This window comes from Bufo gargarizans, chromosome 5 (assembly GCF_014858855.1).
Source record: "Bufo gargarizans isolate SCDJY-AF-19 chromosome 5, ASM1485885v1, whole genome shotgun sequence".
Classification (NCBI taxonomy): Eukaryota; Metazoa; Chordata; class Amphibia; order Anura; family Bufonidae; genus Bufo; species Bufo gargarizans.
Genome location: NC_058084.1, coordinates 372299601 through 372319088, shown reverse-complemented (window position 1 = coordinate 372319088; position 19488 = coordinate 372299601). Strand labels below are relative to the sequence as shown.

The 19488-nt window shown below is 39.9% G+C and overlaps 1 protein-coding gene across 1 annotated transcript in view; it reads left to right on the top strand.

The window, feature by feature from the left end:
- Nucleotides 1–19488, top strand: part of GADL1 (glutamate decarboxylase like 1) — a 465799-nt gene that overhangs the window by 384975 nt on the left and 61336 nt on the right. Inside the window, exon 14 of the mRNA XM_044293805.1 lies at nucleotides 7387–7479. Coding sequence (XP_044149740.1) covers nucleotides 7387–7479 — 93 coding nt within the window. The remainder of the gene's footprint in view (nucleotides 1–7386; nucleotides 7480–19488) is intronic.

The window sequence follows — 19488 nt, the reverse complement described above, 5'->3', positions numbered from 1 at the left end:
GGATGACACCAAGTCCCACACTGTCTTCCCACTGCTCCCCAGGTAGTCAGGGCAACCGACCGGCTCCAGGGTCTGATCTTTTCCCTCATAGATCCGAAATTTGTGGGTATAGCCTGTGGCCCTTTCACAAAGCTTATACAATTTGACCCCATACCGGGCGCGCTTGTTTGGAATGTATTGTTTGAAGCCAAGGAGCCCGGTAAAATGTATCAGGGACTCGTCTACGCAGATGTTTTGCTCTGGGGTATACAAATCTGCAAATTTCAGGTTGAAATGGTCTATGAGGGGCCGAATTTTGTGGAGCCGGTCAAAAGCAGGGTGGCCTCTGGGACGGGAGGCGGTGTTGTTGCTAAAGTGCAGGAAACGCAGGATGGCCTCAAAACGTGTCCTGGACATAGCAGCAGAGAACATGGGCATGTGATGAATTGGGTTCGTGGACCAATATGACCGCAATTCATGCTTTTTAGTTAGACCCATGTTGAGGAGGAGGCCCAGAAAAGTTTTAATTTCGGAAACTTGGACTGGTTTCCACCGGAAAGGCTGGGCATAATAGCTTCCCAGGTTGGCGGTTATAAATTGTGTGGCATACCTGTTTGTTTCGGCCACAACTATGTCTAAGAGCTCCGCAGTCAAGAACAGCTCAAAAAATCCCAGGGCCGAACCGATCTGAGCTGTCTCAAGCCGAACTCCAGACTGGGCAGTGAAAGGGAAAACTACAGGTGCGGCTGAAGTTGGGGACTGCCAATCAGGGATTGCCAGCACCTCAGGGATTCTAGGGGCTCTACGGGCACGTCTTTGCGGTGGCTGCGACGGGGTCACTACTGCTCGTGCCACCATACCAGCTTCAACTGCCCTTCTGGTGCTTGCCACTTCACCAGGTTGTATGGCAGTGCTGGTACTAGGTCCAGGGAGGGCTGCGCTGCTGGTGTATGCCTCACCACGTAATCCGACAGCAGCAGCCCCACTCTGCTGCTCTTGAAGCGGATCCTGCGCAACCTGCGGTCTAGCGACACGGGGCCGGGTACGCCTGCTGCTATCAGGGACCTCAGCCTCCTCGTCCGAACTTTGGGTCAGAGAGCCACTGCTTTCTACAGTTTCGTATTCTGACCCGCTAGATTCATCAGATGAGGGTTCCCATTCCTCATCCGACTGAGTCAGAAGCCTGTAGGCCTCTTCAGAAGAGTACCCCCTGTTTGACATTTGGGCAACTAAATTTAGGGGTATTCCCTAAGACTACCCAAGAAAAAAAGGCCTGATCGGGCAAACACTGCGTTTTGGGTGGAGGGAGAACTAAAGTGACACTAATACAATTATAGATCTGACCGTGATCAGTTTTGATCACTTCCAGATACTATAAAAGTACAAATGCTGATTAGCGATACGCTAATCAGCGAATCAGTGACTGCGGTGCGGTGGGCTGGGAGCTAACCGATCCCTAAACTACCTAACCAAGGGGCCTAAACTATACCTAAAACCTAACGGTCAATACCAGTGAAAAAACAAAGTGACAGTTTGCACTGATCACTTTTTTCCTTTCACTAGTGATAGACAGGGGCGATCAAAGGGGTGATCAAAGGGTTAATTGGGGTTCAGGGGGGTGATCTGGGGCTAGTATGTAGTGTTGGTGTACTCACTGTGTAGCCTGCTCCTCTGCTGGATCCAACCGACAAAAAGAACCAGCAGAGGAGCAGGCCAGCCATATAACAGATCATATTTACTAATATGATCTGTTATCTGGCACTCTGATTGTTTTTTTTTTTAAATCATCAGCTTGCCAGCCGCGATCATTGCCTTGCAAGCTGATGACGCGACCCCCCTTGACGAAATGCCGGCCCGAACTGCGCATGCGCGTATATGCGTCAGTCTGCGCAGCGGTGCCGCCTCCGGACCGCACATCTGCGTTAGGCGGTCCGGAGGTGGTTAAAGGTTATAAACACTTATTTAAACCACATTCTTATAAGCAAGATAAGACATCAGCTATAGTGTTTAGGAGGTTAGAGATTAGCAATAAGGAGCCATCAACTGAGCTGAGTGATGAGAAACAATAAAAATATAGATCCTGCTACCAGAGAATCTCAAGGCTGTACAGAGAAAGGGGTGCAAAAGTTTAAATAAAAAACTATGATTTTTGCTCAAATTGTGTACAATCCAACAATAAAAATTGCCTCAAAAGGTGTACATAGCCTTTAAAATGAGACTGTTTGACTAGCTCAGTGAGACAGACACAAAAATAAGGAAAAGAGCAAACAGCAGGTGACACTATGCAGATACATATTATTTAATAGTTCACTAGCTATACTTAATTTTTAATTATATGCAATTACTGGTGTATATTTGATGAATATAGAATCCCTTTAAGCTTAGTAAATATTTCACTCCATATGTTATAATATATATATATATATATATATATATATATACAGTACAGACCAAAAGTTTGGACACACCTTCTCATTCAAAGAGTTTTCTTTATTTTCATGACTATGAAAATTGTAGATTCACACTGAAGGCATCAACATAGTAACATAGTAACATAGTACATAAGGCCGAAAAAAGACATTTGTCCATCCAGTTCGTCCTGTCATCCTGCAAGTTGATCCAGAGGAAGGCAAAAATCCCTGTGAGGTAGAAGCCAATTTCCTGGCCAAAAAATCACATAGTCTCACTGCTCTTACCGTAAAGAATCCTCTTCTATGTTTGTGTACAAACCTTCTTTCCTCCAGACGCAGAGGATGTCCCCTCGTCACAGTCCCAGTCCTGGGGATAAATAGCTGATGGGATAGATCTCTGTACTGTTCCCTGATATATTTATACATATTAATTAGATCTCCTCTCAGTCGTCTTTTTTCTAAAGTGAATAACCCTAATTTTGATAATCTTTCAGGGTGCTGTAGTTGCCCCATTCCAGTTATTACTTTAGTTGCCCTCCTCTGGACCCTCTCCAGCTCTGCTATGTCTGCTTTGTTCACTGGAGCCCAGAACTGTACACATTACTCCATGTGTGGTCTGACTAATGATTTGTAAAGTGGTAGGACTATGTTCTCATCACGGGCATCTATGCCCCCTTTGATGCAACCCATTATCTTATTGGCCTTGGCAGCAGCTGCCTGACACTGTTTTTTGCAGCTTAGTTTGCTGTTTATTAAAATTCCTAGATCCTTTTCCATGTCAGTGTTACCGAGTGTTTTACCATTTAATAAGTACGGGTGACTTGCATTATTCCTTCCCATGTGCATAACTTTACATTTGTCAGTGTTAAACCTCATCTGCCACTTATCTGCCCAAGCCTCCAATCTATCCAGATCCCTCTGTAGTAGTATACTGTCCTCTTCAGTGTTAATTACTTTACACAGTTTAGTGTCATCTGCAAAAATTGATATTTTACTATGCAAGCCTTCTACAAGATCATTAATAAATATATTGAAGAGAATAGGGCCCAATACTGACCCCTGAGGTACCCCACTAGTGACAGTGACCCAATCTGAGTATGTACCATTAATAACCACCCTCTGTTTTCTATCATTGAGCCAGTTACTTACCCACTTACAGACGTTTTCTCCCAGTCCGAGCATTCTCATTCTATATACTAACCTTCTATGTGGTACAGTGTCAAATGCTTTGGAGAAGTCCAGATACACGACATCCATTGATTCGCCGCTGTCAAGTCTAGAACTTACCTCCTCATAGAAACTGATTAAATTTGTTTGACATGACCGATCCCTCACGAAGCCATGGTGATATGGCGTTATTTGCTTATTTCCGTTAAGATGCTCTAACATAGCATCTCTCAGAAAGCCTTCAAACAGTTTACCCACAACAGATGTTAAACTTACCGGCCTATAGTTTCCAGGCTCTGTTTTTGGACCTTTTTTTGAATATTGGCACCACATTTGCCATGCGCCAATCCTGTGGGACATTCCCTGTCAATATAGAATCTGCAAATATCAGAAATAAGGGTCTTGCTATGACATTACTTAATTCCCTTAGGATACAGGGGTGTATGCCATTCGGTCCTGGCGATTTGTCTATTTTAAGTCGCTGTTGTACTTCTTCCTGGGTCAGACAGGACACGTTTAATGGGGAATTTATTTCAACATTCGGCATGTCATCTGACAGTTTATTTTCCTCAGTGAATACATATATATATATATATATCAAAACTATGAATTAACACATGTGGAAATATATACTTATCAAAAAAGTGTGAAACAACTGAAAATATGTCATATTCTAGGGTCTTCAAAGTAGCCCCCTTTTGCTTTGATTACTGCTTTGCACACTCTTGGCATTCTCTTGATGAGCTTCAAGAGGTAGTCACCTGAAATGGTTTTCACTTCACAGGTGTACCCTGTCAGGTTTAATAAGTGTGATTTCTTGCCATATAAATGGGGTTGGGACCATCAGTTGCGTTGTGGAGAAGTCAGGTGGATACACAGCCGATAGTCTTACTGAATAGACTGTTAGAATTTGTATTGTTGCAGGAAAAAATCAGCTAAGTAAAGAAAAACAAGAGGCCATCATTACTTTAAGAAATGGTCAGTCAGTCCGAAAAATTGGGAAAACTTTGAAAGTGTCCACAAGTGCAGTCACAAAAACCATCAAGCGCTACAAAGAAACTGGCTCACATGCGGACCGCCCCAGGAAAGGAAGACCAAGAGTCACCTCTGCTGTGGAGGATAAGTTCATCCGAGTCACCAGCCTCAGAAATCGCAGGTTAACAGCAGCTCAGATTAGAGACCAGGTCAATGCCACACAGAGTTCTATCAGCAGACACATCTCTAGAACAACTGTTAGGAGGAAACTGTGTGAATCAGGCCTTCATGGTAGAATATATGCTAGGAAATCACTTCTAAGGACAGGCAACAAGCAGAAGAGACTTGTTTGGTCTAAAAAACACAAGGGATGGACATTAGACCAGTGGAAATCTGTGCTTTGGTCTGATGAGTCCAAATTTGAGATCTTTGGTTCCAACCACCGTGTCTTTGTGTGACGCAGAAAAGGTGAACGGATGGACTCTACATGCCTGGTTCCCAACATGAAGCATGGAGGAGGAGGTGTGATGGTGTGGGGGTGCTTTGCTGGTGACACTGTTGGGGATTTATTCAAAATTGAAAGGAATACTGAACCAGCGAGGCTACCACAGCATCTTGCAGCGGCATGCTATTCCATCCGGTATGCGTTTAGTTGGACCTTCATTTATTTTTCAACAGGACAATGACCCCAAACACACCTCCATGCTGTGTTAGAGCTATTTTACCATGAAGGAGAGTGATGGGGTGCTGCGCCAGATGACCTGGCCTCCACAGTCACCTGAACCCAATCGAGATCGTTTGGGGTGAGCTGGGCCGCAGAGTGAAGGCAAAAGGGCCAACAAGTGCTAAGCATCTCTGGAAACTCCTTCAAGACTGTTGGAAGTCCATTTCAGGTGACTACCTCTTGAAGCTCATCAAGAGAATGCCAAGAGTGTGCAAAGCAGTAATCAAAGCAAAAGGTGGCTACTTTGAAGAACCCAGAATATGACATATTTTCAGTTGTTTCACACTTTTTTGTTATGTATATAATTCCACATGTCTTAATTCATAGTTTTGATGCCTTCAGTGTGAATCTATAATTTTCATAGTCATGAAAATATAGAAAACTCTTTGAATGAGAAGGTGTGTCCAAACTTTTGGTCTGTACTGTGTATATATATATATATATATATATATATATATATAATGGCAGCACAGACAAAAAAACAATTGTAATAAAGGAGTGCAATGCCCAATGGGAATAAGCATTTACTCACTGTATAGTGATAGAAAAAGGGTAGCACTCCAAAATAAAAGTGAAAAAAAAAACTTTTATTCACCCACGTGGTACAGCTGTGTATATATATATATATATATATATATATATATATATATATTTATATATATATACATATATATTTATATATATTGTACATTTTCATCACATACACGATGGCATGAGATAATCACTAAAACCGTGTACAGTGGGACCCAGTAGTGGTGCAAAACATTGTGGTCATACATTTTGTGACCACTAGATAGGTAAGATTTATCACTAGGGGTCCACTGCTGGGACTCCATAAGTCAGGAGAATTAATTTCTATTGCTCCTTGTTTTAGTGGAGTGCTGCTTCCTCCAGTCAGAATAAAGAAGGAATGGAGCTCAAAAAGCCAAAATAGTAAATATTATAAATATTTTATTGTATCATAAAGAAACATCAAAATTACATACAGAAAATGCAGTGGGACAGGGAAACAGAAAAGGAGCAGGGAAAGGAAAAAACGGCGCCACCCTGGGAGGGGAACTCCGGTCATAAGTAATAGTATGTGTAATCAGCGGGATAAATACATAATGATGAGAGAATATAATAACTTAATAACACCGCGGATACACAGTAAATATAATGACAAAGGTGAGTCCCAAATATGAGAAAATGAAAATGGAATGCCCGCACAAGAAGGAGCATAGACATCCGGCTTGCAAGTAAATACCAGGCAGAGGAGTAACAATCCATATGGAACAAAACCGGAATGTGAAAGAATGAATGAGACTCACCAGGGTATCAGACCAAGAGGAGACCAACTAGGATGGCGCTACCCCAACGTGCGTTTCGGCGTGCCTTCGTCAGGGGCACACATTATTCCTCCAGGAATAATATGTGATTTACAAATATGCCATAGTTGGTTTCCCCTCATGATACTGTGTGAATCAATGAGATAACCACACTGTATGTCTTCCATAGATTTCTATAGGGGACATAATACAGTTCTGTTCAAGTTGACTTTTCAGCCTGTGTCTACAGCAGCTATAGCAGGCAAAAGGCTGGAAGAGAAATAGTGGCTATTTTATTTCCCTATGGCCGCTCTGTTATTGAATCACTCCTGGTCATAAAGGGAAAAATTCTAATAACAGGTGAATATTATGTGTGTGGTTTCATCAGAGTTAAAAAGCTATATACCTCAGTCATATACCTCAAAACTAAGATTTCTCACAGAAAATGAAAATAAACTATATTTAAAGTAAACATAATATTATAATGAAATAACTGAAAAATGTATTCATCACACATACTGTATAAACAATCTATGCGCCCTCCATTTTCTCACTATTTACAAATTGCTAATTTTCAGAATTCTAACTTTTAATAAAATAAATAAATAACACTCTAAAATCTGTTATATATATGGTAGAACACCAAATGTTGCTATTCGTTCAACAAATATAAAGAATATAAGATCCAAAACTGAAATAAATATCTATAAGCATAGAACTTCTGTAGAGACATGTAGATTGTGTACATGTAGTAACATTGTTTTTATGCATTATTTTACTTTGCATTTCATGTATTTTTTATGTATTTGTCTTACTTTTATAGCCAGAATATGCAAATATCTGTTTTTGGTACATTCCGCCAAGTTTAAGAAAAATAGAAAATAAGGGACCAGAATATTGGCAAAGACTGAACCAGGTAGGCATTAAATGGAGTTCTATAGATAAGGATTAGGTCTGTCCTTTCTTTAGCTTAAATTTAAACTTTGCAAAAACTGAACAGAAAATTAGCCATTGTTTAATGCTTATTAAGTTTCTGACTCCCTCATGTGGTAAATGAGGGTGAATGCAAGCAAGAAAAGAAGAAGTAAAATAATACCAGTGGTTTTAGTTGTATTACAGTATACTGTATGCTCGTTATTCTTTTCTTTTAAGATGTTGCATCTTAGTTTTTTTTGTGGTTTTCAATTCAATACTGGCGTGTTTAATTGATCTTATTTTTTTTTTAAGTTAGGATCACGTAAATAAACAAAAAGAGCTAAAAGTGATAGTTTATTCTTTAAATAACTTCTTTGTGAACTTGAGTCAAGCTCTCTGGGCCCACGGTCATATGGGTATGGCATGTTTTCTTACATAGGGAAATTATATATCATTCCTTCACTCCATAATCCTGTCTCTACAAAGTCGCAAATAGGACTTTTGAGACTTTTTTTCACTCATTAAAAAATGTTGCAACATTTTATATTTTTACACCACTCACTTTGGTAATGTAATATGGGTGGGAAAGTGGGTGTGGTTGGTGATTTTTTTTTTTTTTGAAGCTGCAATCTTACTTCAGTAGGAGGGTGGAGGAGGGACACTGGAGTAGCTTTTCTACACACAAGTGTTAGATTTAAGAATAATATAAATTTATCAAGTAACATGAGAAATTTGAGAAATGTGGCATAAAGTACTCCAAAACAGACTCAAGCAAAACTGACTTCAACTATTCCCCTCATAATAAATTCCCCCATATCTATAGGTAGTGCAAAAGTCTTAAAATGAACCAGTCTTACCAATGCACTTGTTATATACCACTGTACCAACTAACTGGTTTGACTGTGAGTAAATATTAAGAGCTTTATCCCAGGAGCTCCACAGTATTCACCCTTTAAACCCTTTACAGACATCTGGACCTCGCTGCAAAGCAGATGGGGGGTGGGGACAAGGCTGCTACCTCCAGATATAGTCCAGGTGTGGTTGGCGGCTGACCTATGGGGAAAGGAGACACTGGTGTACAACACCGAGAGGCTAGGCATTAGGCATAGCCAGAATATGGATAAGACCAGGGCAGGCGGAGCACTAACGTAGCCAGAAGACACAACTGAAGTCGGGTCAGGTGACTAAAGAGCAATATGAGGAAAAGGCAAGGTCAGGACAGGCGGAGTGTAGTCAGAGTCAGTTGTCAGGCAGGAGTTTGGTACACAGGCAGTCAGACAGGATATAACACCTTCAACTCAAGCAACCTGCCACTGGTCAAGGTGCCTTATATACCATGGGGTGGCCAGCTATAGGCTGGGGAATGATTTGGACATGCACTCACTGGCCATTTAAGGGGCTGGGAGAGAGTTTACTACCTATAGGACAGCAAGAGATCCCTGCAGCAAGTAAGGCCACAGACTGCAGAAGATACTACATGTGCCGACAGCCGAGACCACCACTGGCTAAGGAAAAAGCGTGACCGGAGGAGGGCTGCTTGAGTGTGTAGTTTGCAAGGAACAACGGGGCAGCAGCTCTCACAGGATGCCAGCACAACAGCACTGTTCCATAACCTGTTCCAAAGACCCCTTAAGATGTAAAGTAAATAGGATTTTGGTGAATCTACAATAGCAATGCCTATACAATTACATCTGAATATTATCTAATCTAGGGGTAAAATAAATCTAAATCACTGTATGCATACAAAGATGAGTCATATAATTTATTAAAACATTAGGAAGGGGGGGGGGTGGAATAAAAAAATATCCTTATATTACCCTAAAAACAAAGCACCTTGAGACTATTAAAATGCCACCACATATATCAAACGTTTTTTTTTCCTTGCCTCTTACCTACATACTTATAAAAGTATTAAAAATGTTAGAGTTAAAAATAAAAATGTCATGAAAAATACATAATTAAAATACCTGGTGCTATATTTTTTTTTAAATCTTTCTGGCGTGCTTCTGTTTCCTAGCCCCCTCTTCCATTGTGTCAAATGGTCACCAGCTTCAATAACTACTCTATACATATTGTGATAGTATAAAACATGTCCTGCTCTTGGTAGACTAGCCTAGAACAGAGAGAATGTCTCAGACTATTATAGCACAATGTGCAGAGAACATTGACAATTTAACAGAAATAAAAAAGGGGCTTGGAATCACAAGAGCCACACAGAAATTATTATTTATACGTTTATTGTGAAACTTTTTTTAAGACAAAGATAATGTAGCGAACTAAAAACAGGCTAATATAAAAAACAAACTTTATGTAAACATTAATGTTATTGAATCTCTAAGCATAGGCAGGATACTGTAATTACTGTCCATCAGTATCACTGTCAAGCTGTCCATTATGCTTAGGTCAAAGAACAATGTATATCCTTATTTTTTTATCTGGTATCTGAAAATCTGGTGGATTTAAAGGATTACTGTCATATTTGCATTAAAAAAAATCTATTGTAGCATATGCAACTGCTGCAGCAGCATTATGCATAAAGCAATCTTTAGTTTCTTCACTTTCCACAGTTTTCCTTGAGTTTTCCCCTTAGTTACGGCTGTTTTGAATCCTACATTATGAGGATTTTCTCAAGATGGCTCCTCTGCCAGTTCTCTGAGGCCAAAACTGCATTCCCTCAGGTCACATACAAACTTGCTATAGCCAGCATCTTCCTGCCAGCCAATCAGATTGGAATACTGAGAGACACACCTCCTCACTCTGGAGCCTAATGCAGGCATGCAGTGTGAAGGACCGCCTCTCCATCTTCCTAGCCGGAGACAGATGAGCCATAGCAACGGTCTTTTAAGGGAGCAGTGGAAAGGGACAGGAGACATTAATGAAAGCTGTTATTATAAGGTAATTACACATCTTTTAGCAATCATTGACAGACTAACTCAGGTATACATGCCTAGCTCTAATAAACTAGCAAATAAAATAAAAATATGACAGCTATCCTTTAAAATATTAATTTTGCAGAGAGTTGTCTACGAAATGGAAAAACAAGATTCCAAATTGTATCAAATGTGCTTTTTCTTTGAACTTTGTGCTGCATTCTGCTTAGAAAATAATGTGTTGTTCTGAAGTCAAATTGCTTTGCCTGAGGAACTCTAAAGATCTAAACCTGGTAGTTTAGATTGAATTTTTTTATTTCAGAAATATAGTAGTACTTTTTTGCTCCTAAAAATAGAGCTATAGCATATTCTTTATTTACTTTCTTCCAAGAAAATGTCTCCTTAGTGCCAGAAAGTCTCAGTGATATAGTAACTATTACAGAGGAAAAAACTTTTAGCAGCAACAATTGCAGTGAAAATAAAATAACAGACGATAAAGTATCTAAGATAGACATCTGTGTCTATATGCAGGAAGAGTGCATGGAAACGCCATACAGATTTCGCCCATGAACCAAATTTCATTTCAACATTAGTGTTTAAATATACAGTAATAAACCATATAATTATGGTAATGACTGCATTGTACAACACATTTTACAAGCATACAAGCAACAAGGGTGTCTCTGTTGTTTCATGTTCGCCTAGTTACAAATTTATTTTTTGGGCCAATTGCTATGAAACTGCCTTGTATCTGAGTTTGGTTGTTGCCTAGCTTTGCCTCATTGATTTGGGTGGAGTTGCTAATTATATATATTTTATATATTCAGGCCTTATTCCATTGTAGTGGTAAAGTATAGTGTTTGCCATATGCATTTACTCCCCAGTTCTGTTATACTGTTCTTGATCTAGTTTAGTGTATTCTGGGATCTGTAGTTGCACAGCGTTTGGCATGTTTACTGTGTTTGCAATTTGTCTGTTGCTAAGGAGATGTATTGTCTTGGCTGATCACTGGGTTGAATTTAGATCAGACTTAGTTCAGAATTTTTATATTTCTGTTTGATGTCATTCACCAGCTATCTACCTGTTTGATATTCATCTGACATCTTCTCTATTGCTTGATCATCTCCTTCATATGTGACCCTTTTCATTTTGTTTTTGTTATCTATCAATAAGTTTATTTTAATACCTTGTTTTCTGCCAGTGTTGATGACATATTGTGTTTTGGCAACCACTTGGTTGTTGTGTAATTCTGCATTATTGTTAGTTCTAGGAGTATCTGAGTACCAAAAGCTAGGATTTGAAAAAAGACAAGTATGAGGTGAGAGATCAGTAGCATTAAAAATTTAGTGACTTCAGTAAAAAAAATAGTAACTTTAGACTAGAGATAAGCAAACTTCATGGAATTTAGTTTGTGTTCGATTCATTGAATTTCCATAGTTAATATGGTTGAAAAAATACATAAATCCTTCAAGTTCAACCAAGGGATAGGTGGGGACGAGAATCACAGAAGGAAATAAGACTCAGATTTCTACACGTTTTCACAAGCATTAATGTTGTTCACTTTCAAGAACTCATCTAAACCCTTTTTAAAACTGTCCACTGTTCCTGCTGCAACCACATCGTGATCACATCTATTCCATAGATTCACAGTTATTACAGTAAAGAAGTTTTGACTTCTCGAGACTGAACTTTAAAACTGTCCACTGTTCCTGCTGCAACCACATCGTGATCACATCTATTCCACAGATTCACAGTTATTACAGTAAAGAAGTTTTGACTTCTCGAGACTAAACTTTTTCTTCTCCAGTCGGAGGCAGTGCCCCCTTGTCTTTTGAGGGCATTTGACATGGAACAGTTTTTCACCGTATTTTTTGTATGGACAGTTTATATATTTGTTTAGGTTAATCATGTCTCCCCTTAGACGTCTCTTCTTAAGACTAAATAAATGTAATTCTTATTAATATTTCTTCATAATGAAGACCCTCCATGCCACTTATCAGTTTAGTCGCTCTACTCTGTACTTTTTCCAGCTGCAGAGAATCCTTTATATGGACTGGTGTCCAGAACTTAACTGAAAAGTTGTTTTGTGTTCAAATCGATTTTACACAAATCAAATATACTCAAATTGGCCTTTAAATTGTATATGACACTTTGATTCAGACTTGACCCTTATAAGGGGCAGATGGTGTTTAAACACACAAAGTGGTATGGAAAAAGTACTGTGGCTTGTTGGCACTAAGCATCCCAAAATCACAGTATGTCTTAATAGGGGTGGATGTCTTCAACTGTTTATACACACACATGTTAATGTTATGAGAAAAAGTGGCTTGTTATGCATAAGCATCCAATAATTGTGCTGTAACAGGGGCAGAATGTCTGCCCATATTTATACATGCACAAATGTTAATTGTCAGACAAAAGAGTGGATTTAATGGAACAGAACATGATGGTAGGCAGGCAGACAGTGGCAGCAACATGATGGCAACAGCAGTCATTCACTACAGAACATAATGGTAGGTAGGCAGACTGTGGCAGTGGCATGAGCATTTATATAGTACGGTACAAAACATGATTATAGGCAGGCAGACAACAGCAGTGGCATAATGGCAGCAACAGCAACCATATAGTATGGAACATAATGGTAGGCAGGCAGACACCGGCAGTGGCATGATGGCAGGAACAGATATACAGTACAGTACAGAATACGATGGTGGGCATACAGACAGTGGCAGTGACATGATGATGACAGCTGCAGCAGCCATACGTATATTACATGATAATAGACAGGCAGACAGCAGCAGTGGCATGAAGGCAGTGTTAGAAGCATCCATACAGTATGGAACATGATGGTAGGCCGGCAGACAGCAGCAGTGGCATAATTGAGCACCATCAGCAAGGGAATATCTATTCACTGACCTCAGACAGATGTGTGTGCAAATCCCCGCGGATTCATGCCTCGTACATTTTGATATCACAATGCACTCAAAACCCTCTCTGAGATGGCATTGAAGGCTGGTCAAGACGGTATAGAGAGCGCACACTTGGCCACTGGCGACTGTTCCAATATGGCTGCCCTGAAGCCTATAGTTTAAGGGAACATAGCATGGGCCAGAGAACGGTCAGTGTCCAGGTAGTACTGAACATAAATATCCAGGCAGTAAGGCACATGGAAAAAAATTCTTCATCAGTTTGATAATGCTGGACTGGTTTTTGCTGCTTGTGGTAGCAGAGAAATCAGGAGGTGGGTTACTCTCTGAAGGGCAGAGAGGGGTCTCTCTTTCAGACATGTGGTTGGCAGGCCTCTACTCGACAAAAACTGTGGCAAGCTGCATACAAGGTGTCTCCTGGCAATAGGAAAGTATTCCCCCATTTTGCTTTGACAGCGAGGGTCTAAAAGCATGGCTATTCAATAATCATCAGATTGCTTGATAGAAAGGATACACCTGTCATAACATAAGCAAGCAAGCATACTGCTTGTCATTCTCGTCAGCTTGTCAGAAAATCCACTGAGATGCTTGCTCATCATTGTTGGTGTCATTGTCAGCACAAGTAACTTCTCCTCCAATGGCTCCCCCTTCTCCAACTCCAGTGGCAACTCCTTATCTTCATCCTCCACTTCCTCATCCATGTACCTTTCTCTGTATGGGTCCCCAGCAGCTATAGGTTGGCTAGCATAAGCTGTTTTTATTCAACTATCCATTGTTGCATCAGCGTGAGCACCTGCTCTAAGATATAAGGGAGGTGACATTGTTGATTTTGCAGTTGTCCATACTGGCCTCTTCAATGGGCTGAGTACGGGACAGGCATCTCTAATGAGCTGCCACTGCAAACCTCAAAACAACAAAAGCTCTCTTCTCAGGTGGTCTGGTGCCAGAAAAAAGTCACTGGGTAATTTCCTAAAATGCAGCGTAGCCATAAAGTTCCTGCCATTGTCACTGACCACCATGTCCAGTTGGAGTTGGTGAGGACTGAGGAGACAGTCAGTGGATATTTGCTTCTTGATGCACTTTAGCAAGTGATTGGCTGTGTGGCTACTCTCACCCAGGCCAATTAACTCTAGCATGGCATGGCAACTCTTTACTTTACATGTATGGTAGGAGGAAGGGAGAGTGGGTGCAACACACTGCCCAGGTTCTGTGGAGGACAGGAGAATGTAAAGTGGAGAAGGTGGATAAGCACCTGGTGTGGTACCCAGACCAGCACAAATGTGGAGGTTTTAGTAGGACCTCACCTCACCTTCTTGGTCTGGTGCTGCCTCACTAGTGCCTCAAAAAAACTTTAACGCAGTAGGCTGTGAAAGACCTATACTGTCCCTGCCTGTAACAGCTGCTCCAGGTGTCCACCATTGAATGCACCTTGCCACAATGAGAATTGAAAGGTGCGGCGAACCTTGCCACCAGGCAGGCATAGCTTTTTGGGAAAAATATTGTTGGCTAGGTATCTTCCAGTGAGGCTGAGCACGCAGCAGAATCCACTATTTGGTATGTCAGTGACTACACCACTAGCAACTTGGTCAGGTGGCAGTTAAGCTTGCAAACCAGAGCATTGATGGGCTTATACAGTTGTTTCCTGGGCACACATTCTGTTATTAATAGCTGACAACAAAGCTGAGTAGGCGGTGGAGGGGAAAGAGAAATCTGAGTGGGAGAAGCATTAACTAAGGATGACAAGGATACTATACTGAACATGGATGCAGCCTGGCTGCAGCAAAGGAGACCGAGAGAAGGAGGACACTCTTCTTTCGAGAGCTGGCCCCACTTCTATTCTCCCACAGTAAGTGGTGATGCTGCTTTATTTGTGTTTGAAAGCCCACCGCTTATTTTAATCCTGCAGATCATAAGCAAAGTAATGCTTTTTTCTTCAGGTACTGTGGAGAATAACTGCAGACAGGAGTTTCTCACAAACAGCAGCAGCCAAGTTTGGCTGTGGCACATTTGAGTATACGCCCGCAGTATCAGTGGCACCACTACTTCTTGAGCTGACCATATTAGAAGCAAATCTGGCCTTGCTAGTTTTTTTGGGAGGTTCTTGCTGTATGTTGCCTCTGCTCTTTATTGCCACCATCATGGCCACCACTGATGTTACTTCCTCCTCAGCACCGCAATCTGGCTCCCAAGTCCTCTCCAATATACAATCATTTTCATCATCATTCTCACCCTATCCGCCACTTCTATCAGACTGCAATATGGATATGTAATCATAGGCTCCTTGGTGGTAGCCCCTTAATTGTAATTGTTTATACAGAAAAATGAAAGAGGTAGTTCCACTCTTTAAACTTACAGTTTATCCACAAGTTGTGTCCGATTGATGGGGGGGTCCAACTGTTAGGTCTTGTCTCCCCTCTCAATATGAATGGAGTGGCTATCAAGCATGTGCATTGATGTTCCATACCTCTCTATGGGACGGCAGAAAATACACCAAGAATAATACTCAGCCAGTCCCATAGTTATGAATGAAGGAACACAGGACCCCTAATCTTGTGATCGGTGGGAGTCCTAAGACTCCTAACAATCGGGTCACTGATTAAATACTTATTACCTACCCTGTAGATAAGTGACAAATTTTGGGGCCAATTATTTTAATAATGAATTTTACCTATTTTGGGCTAAAAAATAATTTTTCCAATTGGTCCTGGTCCTTATAAAAAAAATTCTACACATTTTCCTCTACAACTTTCAGCTTCACTACATCTGCAGACTCTTGTTCTCTTTCTTAGTGAATCCATCAGACAGCAGCTCTGATGGTTCAATCTATAGTACTTTTCTTGATTTTATTAAAAGCTGCTGCTCTGATGGATTTACTGCAAAGGAGAAACAATACTCTGCAGATGCAGTGAAACTGAAAGCTGAAGATGAAAAACTATAAAAAATCGTTAATAAAAAAAACTATTGAAAAAAAATATATTACCCAAAATAAGTAGAATGCAATAATAAAAAATAATGATTGGTTAATGGCAAAAAAATAAAAATAAAATATTTTGCATATCCCACATAAGAAAATAAAAATATGAATATAAATGCTAATGTACATGTACCCCATGATGACAACTGTAAATCCTAGATTTTATCCTGAGTCAAAATATGCCTCATACAATTACTACTGTTGTCTTATTTAAGCAGGAATAACAGAACTGATTTACTTTGGGAATGGGAAATGTATTTCTTCCTACATAGAAGATAACATAGAGAGGAATAATTGGTAAACTGGTTTACAAACTACACATGAAAAATGCATGCAGTTTCCTAATCTACTCACTAGATGGTGTTGAAATCTAGTGCATCAGATTCTAAGGACACTCACAACAGCTTACAGTGCATGATTGCATTACAATTCTTTAAATAAGCTAAAATTTAGTATATAAGATAAAACATAAATAAAGTAGACAAGCATGTTTGTGAAATGATACACATGATAGAATGTACAGATATACCATTTAATTGTATACTTTACTACAAACATTATTTTTTGTATCATTATTAATGTTTTATTAGTACTGGCAGTATTAACTGAGCTTATCTTTCAGTAAATTCATACAGAGCAGATTTTTTTCTAAAATTCAGATGTGATACTGTCAAATTCCCCCCAAAAAATCCATGCAAATCCACCGACAATCTACTTAAAATGTTTATTCCCATAATTGCCCTGTGATGAGGTTACCTAAGTCATCATTTTTGGGCAGCAAATTTGATTATTTTTGAGATTAGCTATACAGAAGCGATCCATTGTCCCGGTACAGTAGAGGTGATTTCTGCATGTAAATTCAGCCTCGTCTGATGAGCAGGCAATTATTGGGAACAAACTGGGCATTGCCTGCTGTGTTGGCCTGTGCAAAGGATCTTTTAGTCTCTGTGGAACATTGGCCTGCAGATTGACAGTGTGCAGACTGGTTATTAAACTCTTAACTTTTAAATATTTGTTTATTATGGTTTCATGACAAAATACCAAAATTTAAACAAGAAAATAAAAAGTTATGTCTCAAATTACACATAGTAATATTAATAGAGAAATGTGTAGGAGATTACTTGTCCTTGAAAATGACCACAGCATGCCTAGTCAAAAGTCTCCTGCCAAGAATATTTAAAAAATAAAATAAAACATACAATACATACAATAACCCTAGTCCTCCCTACTCCCTTCCAACCTTATTGAAGCTTGAGTGCCCCCACCCTCCACCGAGCATCAACTATTAAGAGTTTCTAGTAATCCTCAACCCAACAATTAGGTCACTCAATGTCCCTTTCAAGTCCTCCTTCAAATACCAGAATATAATACAAAAAAGAGCCATAAAATCCCCAATTTCAGTGGGAGTTTGAAAGGTTTCAATAACTGTTCTCCACTTATGGGAAACAAAAAAACCTTAGTCATTTGTTCTCGATGTTTTAGTATTTCCAGACTTTCTAGGAATAGTATCCTTGTCATCCGAGCCACCACTTGATCCACTCCCAGGACAACAGGAAAGAGCCAATTTTGTAAGATGCACTTCTTCACTACCATCAAGACAGTATGGCCTTTAGCGGGTTTTGACAGAGCGCCTCCAATTTGTCCCTTAGATAAAGACCCTGAATGAAAGAGAACCATAGTGTTGGTTCTATTGGGCCACGGAAAGTGCTAACCTTACCCATACTTGGCCCATCTCCTACTAGAATATTTTCAAATGAGGGCAGGAACACAATCTATGGAATAGACCAGTGGCCTTTTGAGCAAATTATGGACACTCCATCAATGGTTTGGTTTATCTGAATTACTTGGGAAATTTAAAGCGTAAATAGCCTGGTGTAGAATTTAAAATGTGTTTCCCTCTATGTTTCATTCACTATTTGTGACTGAATAGCTAATATCACTTGTTTTATCAGATGATGGACCTCCCCAGTGTTCAAAATGGACTCCCATTTTTTAAATTCCATATCCAGATGTATTGTGAGAAATATATCATGTAGGTCCTGGTATAATAAGGATAAACTAGGTCATTTAGATCTACAAATAAAGGAGTCAAGGACATTGGGGACCCACTCCAAGTAAGTTTTTGCAGTAGGATTTATGTTGTTGGAGTTGCAAAAAGTGAGTCCCTGCCAAACCAAACCTATCAGACATCTCCTGAGGAGTAGCTCAGAGTGGTTCCACTTAATGGAACAGGTCTCCCAATACCTTAATACCCCTTTCAGACCAGACTCTGAACAATTTATTACCATGTCCAGGCAAAAAGCTCAGATTACCCTACAGTGGTAAATGCTAGGAAATTTGATATAAGAGGCCAAAATATTTGCAGAGGATCTTTCGTTCTAGAATAGTATCACGAAAGACCAAAGAGCTCCTAATGAAAGATGGTAAGAAGATCTTATTATGGATAATTACCCTGACATCCCATGGAGAGGCAAAGTCCTCCTCAAGGGGTAATTTAGAATAATACAAGGTTTTATTAATCCAATACAGTAAATGGTGACTCAAGCAAGACAAATTATAATCCCTCAAATTAGGAAAATTCACCCCTAGTGGGACTCCACGCCATGTGAATCTAGAGAATGCTAACTATAAGTTTCTGATGTCCAAGTGTTTTAAAAGCAGAGGGATTGTCTGCAATGTTTAGAGCAGTTTAGATATACTTATATACCTGATGAGGTGGCATCTTCATCTCATTATCATTATTACTATTTCAGCTTCCACTGAAACTATACTTTTATATAACTATCACACAGATGCAGTTATGGAATAAAGTACAGTATACTCTCCTATAATCAGAGAAAAAAGGGGGAAAGCAGCAGCACCCTACAAACCAGATAAATTACAATAATGCCATAGTCACAAAAAATATATTATAGTGCTAATGCTACGCTTATTTATAAAGTGAGATGCTTGGCAAATTCATTTTGTGCAAAATCATCTGAGCCTGTCTGCCGGACGTCAAGGAGATCTCTTAAGACGGGTCCTGACACTAAATTTTACCTGTTATGCACTATAATGGCTGCCATAAAGTTCAGGAAGTGTTGGATCAACATGCATGCTGGGTCCACTCTGCCTTTTACCATATTTGGTGCCAAAATAGCCTCCATTACTTACAAGGGATGCAGGTACCAACATGCATGCTGAGCCCACTTGACACCTTTCCTTGTGCCAGACGGCTTCCAATGAATGTAGTGAGAGCA